At 34.2% G+C, this 15,634-nt stretch overlaps 1 protein-coding gene across 3 annotated transcripts in view; it reads left to right on the forward strand.

Moving 5' to 3' along the window:
* XPO1 (exportin 1) overlaps positions 1-15,255 on the forward strand; it is a 42,111-nt gene extending 26,856 nt beyond the window's left edge. For all 3 annotated transcript variants that reach the window (XM_054575402.1, XM_054575400.1, XM_054575401.1), the window contains exons 7-25: positions 747-928; positions 1,856-1,904; positions 1,982-2,101; positions 3,473-3,601; positions 6,048-6,206; positions 6,795-6,992; positions 7,450-7,588; positions 7,714-7,895; positions 7,977-8,133; positions 8,223-8,386; positions 8,663-8,797; positions 9,035-9,218; positions 9,512-9,618; positions 11,327-11,521; positions 12,169-12,337; positions 12,906-13,040; positions 13,123-13,282; positions 13,362-13,458; positions 14,223-15,255. In XM_054575402.1, coding sequence (XP_054431377.1) covers positions 747-928; positions 1,856-1,904; positions 1,982-2,101; positions 3,473-3,601; positions 6,048-6,206; positions 6,795-6,992; positions 7,450-7,588; positions 7,714-7,895; positions 7,977-8,133; positions 8,223-8,386; positions 8,663-8,797; positions 9,035-9,218; positions 9,512-9,618; positions 11,327-11,521; positions 12,169-12,337; positions 12,906-13,040; positions 13,123-13,282; positions 13,362-13,458; positions 14,223-14,369 — 2,808 coding nt within the window. In that variant the 3' untranslated portion in view covers positions 14,370-15,255. The remainder of the gene's footprint in view (positions 1-746; positions 929-1,855; positions 1,905-1,981; positions 2,102-3,472; positions 3,602-6,047; positions 6,207-6,794; positions 6,993-7,449; positions 7,589-7,713; positions 7,896-7,976; positions 8,134-8,222; positions 8,387-8,662; positions 8,798-9,034; positions 9,219-9,511; positions 9,619-11,326; positions 11,522-12,168; positions 12,338-12,905; positions 13,041-13,122; positions 13,283-13,361; positions 13,459-14,222) is intronic.
* The last annotated feature ends 379 nt before the right edge of the window (positions 15,256-15,634 follow it).

The following is a 15,634-nucleotide window of genomic DNA, read 5'->3' on the forward strand; positions in this document are numbered from 1 at the left end:
AATTTAGAAATTTTAATATTTACTTATTTTTTATAAATGTCAAAAATTTTTTCCTGGGATTAATTATGTGTGAGAGAAAAATAACTTTTATTTATTAAGTTTTGGAAGCTTGGTTTTTTAAAACATTTGGGTTTTCACTATGTTAAACTGACTTTTAAACTAAGGGCTTAAATTTGGTGGCCTCTCTCTGAATGGGGAGAGGGAAGAATACAGAGAAGATAGCCACTTACCTCTTACTCACATGTGCTATTACAGAATATCTGGTTGGGAGATCCCTAGTGTGCAGTAGTACATACTTAAAAAATCAAACACAGTTCATCATTAGGGTTTTGGTCAAAGATGATTTCATCCCCAATAGTAATGCCTCCTTTCAAATTTATATATGTCCAAACCGGACTGTATTTTCAAGGGCCAGATTCCAACATAAAAGTTTTTCCCTGCCCATCACCTTTTTTATTGCTTAGTCTCCAAGGATTATCTGCACATATTTATGTGGCAAATGTTAATATGCATACATACTAGAGCCAGATTAGATCAGTTGGGATAATTGAGAGGAAGGAATCACAGGACATTTGAGACAGGACTTTATCTGTTATACTTCCCATCCAGTGTATTCTATTGAGGGTGGTACATTTCCTGTTTTATTAAGGGGGTAGAAAATACAAAGTTTTGGCATATTCCTTTCAGTATGATTTACTGTCATTGACAAATGAAGTAAAATTAATTATTATTTTTTCTCATTATAGATACTGAAACAAGAATGGCCAAAACACTGGCCAACTTTTATCAGTGATATTGTTGGAGCAAGTAGGACCAGTGAAAGTCTCTGTCAAAATAATATGGTGATTCTTAAACTCTTGAGTGAAGAAGTCTTTGATTTTTCTAGTGGACAGATAACTCAAGTGAAAGCTAAGCATTTAAAAGACAGGCAAGTATTTTTTAGAAGTTTTAAGTAATTTTCTCAAACTATTTAAAAGAATTTGCAGGTAGATTGTAAATTTTTAAGGCAGTGTGATTGTAAATAATATTAAATTACTTTTCATTTTTTTTGAGTACAAATTTAAGTAGTCCCTAATATTAAGTAGTGGGCCTAATATTCTAAATCTGGAGATAACATAAATCGCATGATAAATGATTATAGGTTGAGAGTTCCCAGAAACCCCTTTGGCATCTGTTTTATATAGTTACTTAATTGGCTACTTAATTGGAGCTTCCAAGGAAAATGACTTGTGTCCAAATGTCACCTGAATTCTTAATAGTCCTGCAGCTTGGCAGTTCCCTACTGTTAACACCAGGATCGTTCCAGACTTTATTTTCTTCCTTCTTAAAATTAAAAATTTATTCAAGTCACTGTATTACCTTTATACCTTTATGTATTCAAACTAACTTCAGAATTTACAATTTTCCATCTGGTTCGGTGTGTAAGCACATTTTAGGATTTGGGATATACAGGGTAGGAAAAAACTAGGTTTACAGTTGTTTGTGTGGAAATTAATATAATAATAAATAATAAGAATAAACTTGTCTACTCACAGCTGTAAACCTACTTTTGTCCCATCCTGTATGTAATGCCACTTCTCGTACTCTGGAGAATTTTGTTTTAATTACATTGATTAAAAAGACTAGATTGATATTGTTAGAGCAAGGATGACATAAAACCAAACCTCGAAGAAACACATAGTATTTAAATAACTTTTTAGCTTTTGATAAAGTGGTTGGCATATGTGTTCAAATGGAAGTAACTCAAGGTTTTAATGAGCAGGTTGCTGAAATTTTTAATATTTGTTAGCATGTAAATAATTTCTGTTTGTCTTCTAAACTGATCGTTTTTTGGTTTTTGGGGGGGTTTTTTTAGCATGTGCAATGAGTTCTCACAGATCTTTCAGCTGTGTCAGTTTGTGATGGTAAGTGCTTTTAATTTCATTTTTTTTAAATGACCATTATGAGAAGATTATTATTTATAGGTATGTTTTTGTTGCAGGAAAACTCCCAAAATGCGCCGCTTGTACATGCAACATTGGAAACATTGCTCAGATTTCTAAACTGGATTCCACTGGGATATATTTTTGAGACCAAGTTAATCAGCACATTAATTTATAAGGTAGAGTGAATACATTTCAGTTATTTGTCACTGAGTAATTGCATGTATTATTCATTTGTAATGCTCTTTCATATAGAAACACTATTCTGCATTTATAGCCATAAGTAACTTTGTTTTGAGATATGGAACGTACTCAGAGGAATTCTTCCATAGTATCAGCGAGTAAGTCATTGAATTACTATTAAAATATGATTGATTGTTCCGTTTATATCATGTAATTTCACAAATTCCATATAAACAACTGTTCAAGGATATGTTTTGGATATAAGTGATTATATAGGTCACAATGAGGTGAGTTAAAGGGATGTTTCTACAACATGGAGAGTTTGTGTTTTTTTCTGAAAATTTAAAAGCAACATATAATAGTTATATGAAGTCTTATAACTATTCATCCAGAGATAAACAATTATGATTTCTTTTATTTTCAAATGTTTTCTTGACAGATGTCTGAATAAATTATCACTTTTTAAAAACAGGTGATTATAATTTATATTTTGGGCTTTGTAGTTCAGGGTTTGAGAAGGTAGTAATTCTGACCATGAGTTTATAATATTGGAGATGTCATTTTATTATTATATAATTTATGTAAAATTGCCTTGCTATTGTGAACAGTACTGCAGGTAACATTCTTAAACATAAGACGTTACGCACTTGTCCGAATATTTATTTTGTACAAATTTGTGTATCACATCAGGAGTTATGTCCATTTCTAAGGCATTTTGATGCTTCCCAAATTACCATCCACAAATGGTATGCCATTTCTATACCTTTTCAAAATAGAATATGAAAGAGCTGATTTTCCTACACCTTCATTAATCACAGGTGTGCTGCACTTCTCCTAAAATCCTGAGTAGTTACAAATACTGGGTTCTTTTTAGACTACACAGGAAACATGATGTCCTTAAAAGTCCCATAATAGGTCCTGGTTCAGTTACTAAGCAACTTTTGTGTTTTTTAGATGTCCAAGCACACATTAGAAGAAAGCAGTTTGCTCCTAAAATACTGTTTGTTGGGTGGATAGTGAAATTTCTTCAAAAGCCCTACCTGGTGTGGCTCAGTGGGTTGAGCACCAGCCTGCGAACCAAAGGGCCGCTGGTTTGATTCCCAGTGTAGGGCACATGCCTGGGTTGCAGGCCAGGTCCCCAGTAGGGGGCACATGAGATGCAACCACACATTGATGTTTCTCTCCCTCTTCCTCCCTTCTCTAAAAATAAATAAAATCTTTTTTAAAAATTTCCTCAAAGCAAAATAACAAAAATATATTACCCATTTTCCCTGTTTCATGTAAAAATCCTTTATTTTTTTTAATTCTTAATTTCAAGTAAAGTGTTTCACATGATTTAACTTTATGCCTTTTTTTTTTTTAATTAGTTCCTGAATGTTCCAATGTTTCGAAATGTGTCTCTAAAGTGCCTCACTGAGATAGCTGGTGTGAGTGTAAGCCAATATGAGGAACAGTTTGTAACGCTATTTACACTGACAATGATGCAGCTAAAACAGGTAAAACAACACTCTTAAAAACTGACTGAATTTTAGTGCCTTAGGGGAAAAGTTGGATTGGAGTTGCACAGCTTAAATAAACCAGATGTATGGTTGCATATTTTATTAGATAAAATTGTAAACTAGACATTTTAATGAACGTTTTATAGAGTCATTGAAAGATTGCAAATCTCTTAATATCTGGTTTACCTTTTTTTTTTTAAAGTATATTTTATTGATTATACTATTACAGCTGTCCAGATTTTTTCCCCCTTCTCCACCCTGTACCCCTCCATCCTCTAACTTTCACCACCACCACCCTATTAGGTCATGTCCATGGGTGGTGCATGTAAGTTCTTAGGATTCTCCATTTACTATTCTTAACCTCCCCATCTATTTTGTACCTACCAATTATATCTCTTACTTGCCTGTACCTTTTCCCCATTCTCCCCTCACTCCCTCCCAACTCATAACCCTCTATGTGATCTCCCATTTCTGTGATTCTGTTCCTGTTTAGTTGTTGGCCTAGTTTGTGTTTTTTAGGGTCAGTTGTTAATAGTTGTGAGTTTGTTTTTTATAGTTCATAGTTTTGATCATCATTTTTTTCCCTTAGATGATGAGTCCCTTTAATATTTCAAATGATGAGGGCTTGATCATGATGAACTCTTTTAATTTCACATTATCTGGGAGGAACTTTATCTGTCCTTCCATTCTAAATGATAGCTTTGCTGGATAGAGTAATCTTGGATGTAGGTTCTTGCTTTTCATGATTTTGAATACTTCTTTCCAGCCCCTTCTTGCCTGTAAGGTTTCTTCTGAGAAATCAGCTGATAGTCTTACGGGACCTCCTTTGTAGGTAACTGTCTCCTTTGATCTTGCTGCTTTTAAGATGCTCTCCTCACCTTTAATCTTGGGCAACTTAATTATGATGTATCTTAGTGTGTTTCTTCTTGTATCCAACTTCTTTGGAACTCTCTGGACATCCTGGACTTGAATGTCTAGTTCCTTTACCAGATTAGGGAAGTTTTCCATCATTATTTGTTCGAATAAGTATTCAGTTTCTTGCTCTTTTCTTCTCTTTCTGGCACCCTTAAGATTCAGATGTTTGAACGTTTAAATTGTCCCAGAGGTTCTTAAGACTCTCATTTTTTTTTTTTAATTTTATTTACTTTTTAATATTTCTTCATTCTGTCCTGGTTAGATGTTTATTTCTTCTACAAATCATTGCTTTGAGTCCCAGTTTCCTTCCCTTCATGGTTGGTTCTCTCTCTTTTCCTTTATTTCACTTTATATAAACTTCATTTCTTCCTTCATTTTTGAGATCGAACTCTGTCCTGATTTACCAGTGTTTTGAACTGGTACATCTAATAGGTTGGTTATCTCCTTGTTGCTTAGTTCTTTTTCTGGAGTTTGGATGTGTTCTTTCATTTGGGCCATAATTTTTGGTCTCGGCGTACCTGTTGTGTTGTAAGGGGCAAGACAACTCACTTCGCTGGGTTGTGGCGCTGTATGTAGGATGGGGGAGATCAGTGAGGGAACAAAACCATTTGCTTGGCTCTCGTCCCACTTGGAGTCACCCACTACCCACAAGCACATTGTGCCCTTCCAGGTGCTAATTTGCAGGTGGGTAGGCTTGTTTATGTTCTATGCACCTGTGGGTCTCTCCAACAGATGCTCCTGTGAGGCTGGGAGTCTCCTGCTGCCACAATCCCCCACAGATTTTTACAGCTGGAGGTTTTGAGGCTTTGTCCTTGTGCTGAAACCCTGGGTTCTATGGTTTGTGTTGCGCCCCAGTTGGTCATCCTGGTTTACCCACACAGGAAGGGGGGAATCAAACTGCTTTGCTGCTCATCCTTTCCCCCCCAGCTGCCTGTTTTCCTCCTACCAGTCTGCATGAATGTTTAACTCCTTGATTGTCAGACTTCCATGCAGTTTGATTTTCTGGCAGTTCTGGTTGGTTGGTTTGTTTTCAAATTGGCGGTTATCCTTTAGATTGTGCGAGGAAGCAAAGTTTTTCTACTTACGCCTCCATCTTGGCCAGACTCCTCCTCAGCTCTACTTCTGATCCTAAGTTTTGATATGGAGGATTGTCTAGTCCTAGTTTGATTAGATATGTATGAAGTTACCTAGAAGGTTCATCATAATACTACATTACTGTGTATGTGACCTGAATAAATTGACTTTTATGTTTTTAGTAACGTTAAGGGGAAGGAAAGGTTTGATACAGGGAAAAATTCAGAGAATTATGTGAGGAAATCTTACTACTTAAAACATTAAAGGGAAAAAATTTAACCAAAGTTAGGACAGAAGGATAATAAAACAGGACAGGGCAAGGAGTTACAGAAGAATAAACTATTTAACTCTTTGTTTTAGAGTTAATAAAGGGTGATAGGATCTTGGGGCTTAAAGGCATTGTTTTGTTGTTGGTTTTAAAATGTGGACTGACAGTCTTTATTTAAACTTACAGATGCTTCCTTTAAATACCAATATTCGACTTGCGTACTCTAATGGGAAAGATGATGAACAGAACTTTATTCAAAATCTCAGTTTGTTTCTCTGCACGTTTCTTAAGGAACATGGTCAACTTATAGAAAAAAGACTAAATCTCAGGGAAACACTCATGGAGGTAAGCTTTGTGGAACCTTTGGCTTCTGAAATTCTTTACGTAATATTTGTTAAATTACTAAAGATATACAGACGTTATTTCTAAGATTAAGTCTAATGACCTTACTTAAAAATTGAGTTGCAATCCACATAACACAAAACTGTCCAGTTTATTTAAAGTTCATAATTTAGTGGCTTTTAGCACATTCACAGTATTTTCAACCATCTGTCCCAAAATATTTTCATCACCCGCAAAAGAATGATGTACCCAATGAAATCCATTTCATTTTTGTCTGCCTCCATCCCTTATAATACTTCCTTGTGTGCTCTATCATATTTTGTGTACCATTCATCATTTGGTGGACGTTTGGATTGTTTCTACCATTTTTGCTATTGGTAACAACTAACTACTACATACTGTTTTTGAAGTGTTCTAGGACGTGTCGGTAGAAAGCATAATTTGCTCCTAGACAATTTTTAGTCTATTGCACAAATAATGAAACCTCAGAGTTGTGAGAAATAAAACATGAATTTCTTTTTCTAAATAACGAGTGGAAAGCAGTTTTGTTAATGATGTTAAGGATTATTTTAATAGTTTTGGTCTTTGTAGGCCCTTCATTACATGTTGTTGGTATCAGAAGTGGAGGAAACGGAAATCTTTAAGATTTGTCTTGAGTACTGGAATCATTTGGCAGCTGAACTCTATAGAGAGAGTCCATTCTCTACATCTGCCTCTCCATTACTATCTGGGAGTCAGCATTTTGATGTTCCTCCCCGGAGACAGCTGTATTTGCCCGTGTTATCCAAGGTAACACTTCAGTGGGTGGTTGAGTGCTCTTCCTGTTGCTTACTATGATTTTTGACTAGTCTGTCCGAATAAATGATGAGGTACAAAAAAAAAATCCAACTTTTCCATACATGTTGAAAACCAGAACAGGGAAGGGATTGATAGAAGAGCTATGGTTCAAAAAAAAATTGTGGTCCTTTTACAAGCAGTATCAATAACATCTGTGAGTTTGTTAGAAATGCAGATTGAGGTGGCCCCCATCTACCAAATCTGTCTCTCTGAATGAGACCATAGAAACTTAACAGTTGATTTTTATTCATGACAAAGTTTGACGACCACTGTTGTAGAATTACATTTTGAATACGTTCGTTATTTTATATTGTGTGGGTAATATCTTAAAGTGCATATATCTTAATTTTTTTATCACTGCATTTGGTGTGGCTAATTTCAAAGATCTAACATTTTTCTTGTTGAATAGGTTCGTTTATTGATGGTTAGTCGTATGGCTAAACCAGAGGAAGTATTAGTTGTAGAAAATGATCAGGGAGAAGTTGTAAGAGAATTCATGAAGGATACAGATTCCATAAATTTGTATAAGAATATGAGGGAAACATTAGGTAAGTTAAATATTATTTATTCAATTTTTATCAGTGTGATTCTGTTCTGGAGTGGAAATATTTTAGGAAAGGGGGTACACTTAGTTTCTGAATTTTTTAATAGCTGGAACTGTTTTCCTTTGTAGTTTATCTTACTCACCTGGATTATGTAGATACAGAAAGAATAATGACTGAGAAACTTCACAATCAAGTGAATGGTACAGAGTGGTCATGGAAAAATTTAAATACATTGTGTTGGGCAATAGGCTCCATTAGTGGAGCAATGCATGAAGAGGACGAAAAACGATTTCTTGTTACAGTTATAAAGGTATGCACAAGATGGATGTGGATGGACTACAATCATTAGATAACGATGTTATAAATTACTGAAATTTGTTTTATTTTACAGGATCTATTAGGATTATGTGAACAGAAAAGAGGCAAAGATAATAAAGCTATCATCGCATCAAATATCATGTACATAGTAGGTCAATATCCAAGATTTTTAAGAGCTCACTGGAAATTTTTGAAGACAGTAGTTAACAAGCTGTTTGAATTCATGCATGGTAAATCCTCCATATATTTTATTTAGTTTATTTTTGTTGAACAAAAAATTTTTCTTAACTTCTTTTGATAAATGTTTTTCTTTCATTAGAGACCCATGACGGAGTCCAAGACATGGCTTGTGATACTTTCATTAAAATAGCTCAGAAATGTCGCAGGCATTTTGTCCAGGTTCAGGTTGGAGAAGTGATGCCGTTTATTGATGAAATTTTGAACAACATTAACACTATAATTTGTGATCTCCAGCCTCAACAGGTATGGGAGATCTCAGCACATTTTCTTAGAAAGTAATTATCGTTTTAGCCAGAATTTATTAATCGGAACAGAAGGAATGCCACTGTTAGATTCAGTTCAAGTGTCTCTTGTTTTTATAGTGAAGTAGAAATTCAACCAGAAGTTGAGTTGGCTATATTCCTATCTAATATAAATTATTTGACAGTTTAATAAAATTAGTTTTAGTACATATCTGAATTGTTGTGTGTAGTTTTCCTTATTACTATGTAAAAGTAAAATACCTGCCTTTTAACACAGGTCCATACATTTTATGAAGCTGTGGGGTACATGATTGGTGCACAAACAGACCAAACAGTACAAGAACATTTGATAGAAAAATACATGCTACTTCCTAATCAAGTTTGGGATAGCATAATCCAGCAGGCAACCAAAGTAAGTTATATTACATTTGTAAAAGGTTTGTTCCGTTTTTTGCTGGTAAATTGGGAATATTTCACTCAAATCCTAGTTTATAGGTATTAGAAATAGACTTCTGTGTTTGTTACTGTGTTAATGCCATTTGGGATTTAAAAATATGACTGACTTTGGAATAAGGTGGGCAGTGCTTTTTGCTTTAGTAATTACAAAGATAATTCCCATGTGATTATTGGATATTTTTGTGTTTCACAGAATGTGGATATACTTAAAGATCCTGAAACAGTCAAGCAGCTTGGTAGCATATTGAAAACAAATGTGAGAGCCTGCAAAGCTGTTGGACACCCCTTTGTAATTCAGCTTGGAAGAATTTATTTAGATATGCTTAATGTATACAAGTGCCTCAGTGAAAATATTTCTGCAGCTATCCAAGCCAATGGTAAGTGATTTTGAATTTTTATGGAATGTTGTATAACATCAGTTACACTAAGGCAACATTCGCTGCCTTAGTGTTGTAAGCATTGAATGGTTCTAGCAGATTTTTAAATAAACCTCCCTCCAGGTAATCCTAGATAATATTTTAACCAATTATGTTCCCTTTATAAAATTATCTAATTTTTTCAATAAATTTATCTTTAGGTTTTGAATGGTAAATAATATTGGAAGCACATGTAATTACCAATATAGAATTTTAGTTGTCCAAGTTGGTTTCCACTTGATTGTATTTTTTAGGTGAGATGGTTACAAAGCAACCGTTGATTAGAAGTATGCGAACAGTAAAAAGGGAAACTTTAAAGTTAATATCTGGTTGGGTGAGCCGGTCTAATGATCCGCAGATGGTAAGTGAGATGTGCTTTTTATTTAAGTTGATGCTGCATTCTCTGGAATATGCTTTATCTCTGTAAGCATTTGGCTAGCTTAAAGGTAATTTCAGGCCCAGCTGGTGTGGCTCAGTGGATTGCTCAGTGGAAGCAAGAGGTTGCCAGTTCGATTCTTGGTCAGGGAGCAAGCCTGGGTTGCTGGCCAAGTCCCCAGCCACACGAGAAGCAACCATATCGATGTCGATGGCGGGCGCGCCCCCCCCCCCATAAATAAATAAATAAATAAATAAATAAATAAATCCTTTTCAAAAATAAAGGTAATTTCAGTGCCTACGTTTGGGACTATTTTATAGGATTCTGTATATTAGAGTCCTTGAGTACTTAAAAGTAGCAGCAGTTAGAAAACAGTGTTCCAAAGAAATTGCTAGTAATTGGAGTTGGTCGTGCTATGTAACAAGATTGCTGAGAAGAAAAGGTCATTTTTATTTTTCCATTAATAGGTAATAGAGTTCAGGTGAAATATTTGTGTTCATGATTTTCACAGCAATTTACAAAGCTGTCATTAGTTTGCTTCTTCAGTGGAAGTGCTTTCTGAGCAGAAAGTTTGAAAGTCTTTTACTCTGTTAACTGCTTTTAACCTGAAATCATTTCTGGAAAGGAGCATGGTTTTAAGAAACTAAATGACCTCCATGTGCCTCCACTTGGAAAAATGTAAATTATTTTTAGTTACTGTAAAATCTTTTCATTCTCTGAAACATTACAAAAATTCTGTCCTGCTGATACTGCTGTGTGGAAATAGTGGTTGACAAGTGTGCTACTTACATAATTTGGGAATTTTAATATTGTTCCCATTGATAAATAATTTTCAGGAAGCTTGTTCAGAAAAACAGTTGTGGGATACTCAAGATATCAGATTCAAATATTGAAAAGTTTTGAACACGTGCATTACAAGAACAGAGCTAATTAAAATTGGAAAGTAAAGAGGATGAGTTGATGGAATTGCGAAGTTGATAATTTACAAAAGCTTTGGCAAATTTCATACCAGTTGTGATAATAACTAAGACAGCAATATTGAATTTTACAATGAAGATTTATGTAAATGTTTGGGGCAGTGAGTTCAAACTATTCAAAAACACTTCAGTTCTAATTTGTAGTGAAAGAATTATTTCAGTGTCAAGAGATGACAGAGATAAAGTAGGTAACTCGAAATATTTTGTGCTTGTCCATCACATCTTACTAAACCTGTTTTGTATAGTAGGGTACTGCTTACTAGTAATCTTCAATTAACAAAACGGTTGTATTTCTTATACACACATGTCTTGCTAGAAAACCTGTAAAAAGCATAGAAGTTATACATTGAGTGTCTACTTTCTATTAGATATGAATACTTTTGCGGGGGGTGTATATAAATAAAAAACCTTGGTTATTAGTTTACTCATCCTACATGTATAGTATCCCTAGAATCCTGGTTGTGCCACCGTAGCTTGGAGTCAGTTACTTGGTTTTGGGCCTTAGTTTCCTTGGTAATTATAAATTTTGAACTATGTGTGCCTGGCCCTTGCCCCACCCTATTGTGATTTTTTGGTTTGTTTTAAAACCTGGGAAAGGCACAGGATTCCCAGTTTATAGTAGATCAACCTTACAAACAACAGCAACCTAGCTTTTTATAATAGTGACCAAATGCGTAAGTTAAAAGTTAAACGATGTTTGGGGTTTTTTTTAACAGGTTGCCGAAAATTTTGTTCCTCCTCTGTTGGATGCAGTTCTCATTGATTATCAGAGAAATGTCCCAGCTGCTAGAGAACCAGAAGTGCTTAGTACTATGGCTATTATTGTCAACAAGTTGGGAGGACATATAACAGCTGAAATACCTCAGATATTTGATGCTGTTTTTGAATGCACATTGAATATGATAAACAAGGTAATATGACTTACATTTCAGTTAGAAAATGGGAAATTCTGTAAGATAAGTTCTGGAGTTTAATGTTTGAACTTCTAGATCAGGGAAATACTTGTTTTATAAAACAGTAAACAATTGTAATATTCAGGTGGCAGCTTGCATTGAAATCTTGGTGTATTTTAGACATTAAGAATTTAGTTGTATATATTTGTTTAAATAAGTCTACATTTTCAGTTATAAAAGTATAATATATGCTTATAAAGCATGGGAAACTACATTTACCCAAGAAAAGAAATGTTGATGTTAGTGTACAAACTTACACAGTAGCTAACAATTTTTCTAATCTGTATTATGGACTCAAAGTCATTAAAATAAAGTGATAAGAATAGTTTCAGAGTTACCAGAAAAAGCATTCTTCATGTGTCTTTCAATGGGTTCCTTTATAATATGACTTTGTGTTTCCTCATTTTCATAATTCGTTTGATAAATGGTAATTTTATCTCCAATCAGAGGTGAATTCTATTGTCTTTGGATTTGCCTTTCAGGAGGACATACATCTTATGTGTTCCACTAACAAGTATATTAAATTTAGGGTTTGCTTTTCCTATCCCATTTAACATATAATTAAGGTATTTAAACTTGATTTTGTTCCCACCATTTATTTTTAGGACTTCGAAGAATATCCTGAACACAGAACAAACTTTTTCTTACTACTTCAGGCTGTCAATTCTCATTGTTTCCCAGCATTTCTGGCTATTCCACCTGCACAGTTTAAACTCGTTTTGGATTCCATTATTTGGGCATTCAAACATACTATGAGGAATGTTGCAGATACAGGTAAATGCATAGAAATGATGTTTTTAGAAACTTAAAAGTGCATAGAAAATGATGTTTTTAGAAATTCTTTTTGTATACCAATTAGAGAATACAGACACTTATAGATAGATGTGTAATTGTAGATGGGTAGGTATCACTTGTTAACAGTTTTGTCTGAGTTTATCAATTGCATATACAGGTCTGAGTAAATCCTAAAGGCACTTTGTCTATTTCAGACAGAGTGCATAGGCAGGATTAGTTATGGGGAGATGGGCATAAAATTTAAAGTAGAAGAAGACTATCACCCATATAGGAAGATCTACTTAGGTTGTACTGTTTTTGGTGTGGATGTGGAGTGAAGCAACTGATTCCTTCAGACAGAGTAGAATGGTGGTAGTGGTTATTAGAGTATGTAAGTAAATAGACATTATTTTAGTTGAACACCATTACTGATTCAAGATAATTTAGGCAAATAATCATTACCTTAAAAGAAGGGGAGAATGGACTTTGAATCAGAATAGTTTGTTGGTGAAATACTGTTATATGAATGTTGTTTGTCTGTAATTTGTCGGTGTTCTGTGTATTTTAGGCTTACAGATCCTTTTTACACTCTTACAAAATGTTGCACAAGAAGAAGCTGCAGCACAGAGTTTTTATCAAACTTATTTTTGTGATATCCTTCAACATATCTTTTCAGTTGTGACAGACACCTCACATACTGCTGGTAAGAATTTACAGCTATAAAAATGCTAAATGTTTCAGTTGGTATTAAATCTCAGAGTTAATAATGTTCTTTTTATCAACAGGTTTGACAATGCATGCGTCAATCCTTGCGTATATGTTTAATTTGGTTGAAGAGGGAAAAATAAGTACACCATTAAACCCTGGGAATCCAGTTAACAACCAAATGTTTATTCAGGAATATGTGGCTAATCTCCTTAAGTCTGCATTCCCTCATCTACAAGAGTAAATATATATAATTTTAATAAACAAACTTTTCATTTAAAAAAAGGCAATTGTTTAATTACTGTGTTCTGATTTGCAGTGCTCAAGTAAAGCTCTTTGTGACGGGGCTTTTCAGCTTAAATCAGGATATTCCTGCTTTCAAGGAACATCTTAGGGATTTCCTAGTACAAATAAAGGTATGTGTTTTTATTTACATTTGCAGAAATATGGAGACTAATTATTATTACAGAATTAATCGCTTTATTGTGTAAATAAGTGGACTTTTAAAATAATGTACATTCATACTAGTGTGAGATTGATTACAGAAAGAAAAACCAAATCGAGGCCAGGAAGAAGATAATGTGTGAAATGTTGTTTTTTGGAAACTTGCTCTTGATAAAACTCATTTTAGCCCTGTCTTGTGTGGCTCCTCAGTTTGTTGGGCATTGCCCAGCAAGGCAAAAGTCACCGGTTTGATTACTAGTTGTTGAGAGCACATGCCTGGGTGCGGGTTTGGCCCCCAATTTGAGTGGGCAAGAGGCAACCAACTGATGGTTTCTCTCCTCTCTCTAAAATAAATTGAATGAAATGAGTGAATGGGGGAGGGGGAAATGTAGCTAAGTGTAAAAAATGATTCATAAAATAAAAACGCAAAGGAAAATGAGAATTGAAATATAGCTATGAAGACAGTTATATAGCTAAACTTGATTAGTCTTAGGGAAAAAAAACAGTTTTCTTGTTATCTTTGTTTATGAAGAATTTTTCTGTTGCACCAGGACTGGTAACCTTTTTTCGCCACTAACACTTTTGATTTTTAATTCTGCCACATAATACCATAATTTAAACCCAACCAATTATTGGAAAAACTATATCCCTTGTATAAACAGGGATGTGCTTATCTGCCCCTTTTTACCGCCAAAGACTAATTTTTTTAATGCACTTCTGTTGACCTTTTTCACAGGAGTTTGCAGGTGAAGATACATCTGATCTCTTTTTGGAAGAAAGAGAAACAGCCCTTCGACAGGCTCAAGAAGAAAAACATAAACTTCAAATGTCTGTCCCTGGTATCCTTAATCCACATGAAATTCCAGAAGAAATGTGTGATTAAAATCAGAAGTCATGCTGTTTTGGTTTTTGTTTTTTTTGTTTTGGTTTTTTGTTGTTTTTGTTTTTTTTTTTTTAATTTTGTTTTTTCTCTGCAACTCTTGTTAGCAGAAGAAAACAGCATCTGGATATTTGTCGACCAAAATGATGCCAATTTGTAAATTAAAATGTCACCTAGTGGCCCTTTTTCTTAAGTGTTTTTGTATAAGAAATTTTCTGTGAAATACCTTCCATTGTTAAAGCTTTTGTTTGGTCATCTTTATTTAGTTTGCATGAAGTTGAAAATTAAGGCATTTTTTAAAATTCTACTTCATGCCCGTTTTGTGGTAGGGATGGGGGAGGAGGTAAATTGGATTTGAACATATACTTGTAAATTCTAATGCAAAATTACACATTTTTTTTTCTGTAAACAATACCAATTTTTAATTAGGGATCAGTTTCTTTCTGGCCTGTATTTCAGTCTAGAAGAAAAATAATGAGTAAAACAAATTGCATTCTTAAAAGGATTATAGTGCTGCATTATCTGAAGTTAGCACCTCTTGGATTGAATTGTTTGTCTAGGCTATATGTATTACAAGTCTGTATGGCAAGTTTGCAGCAAGATCATGTGCATATCATCCCATTGTAAAGCGACTTCAAAAAATACGTGAACACAGTTAGTTATTTTTACACAGTTCTTTTGGGTTTTTTGTGTGTGTGTGCTGTCGCTTGTCGACAACAGCTTTTTGTTTTCCTCAATGAGGAGTGTTGCTCATTTGTGAGCCTTCATTAACTCAAAGTGAAATGGTTAAAAATATTTATCCTGTTAGAATAGGCTGCATCTTTTTAACAACTCATTAAAAAACAAAACAAAACTGGCTTTTGAGATGACTTATACTAATTTACATTGTTTACCAAGCTGTAGTGCTTTAAGAACACTACTTAAGCAAAATAAACTTGGTTTACATTAATTTTCTCTTTATTGACTCAAAATTATTCCTGTATTAATGGAAGTGGTTATTTGTGTTTAGGTGTTCCATTTTAAAGTGACTGTTGACATACAAATATTTCCAAGTCTGGGAGTAAAAGCAGTCATGTAAAAGGAGTTCGGTACGATCTGTTTCCAAAAAAACATCTTTTATTTGACACATTTTAGCATTATTTGTGATTAAAGAGAGTGACTTCTATAAACTAGGTTAAAGCCTAAGCATTTAAAGGGCCATATTCTTAATTTAGGTCTGTGGCAAAGCTGCCATCTTTTTCAGTACACTATAATCCTGCATTAAGCAG

Source organism: Pteronotus mesoamericanus, unplaced genomic scaffold (assembly GCF_021234165.1).
Source record: "Pteronotus mesoamericanus isolate MK-2021 breed Mesoamerican mustached bat unplaced genomic scaffold, CSHL_Meso_final contig_291, whole genome shotgun sequence".
Lineage (NCBI taxonomy): Eukaryota > Metazoa > Chordata > Mammalia > Chiroptera > Mormoopidae > Pteronotus > Pteronotus mesoamericanus.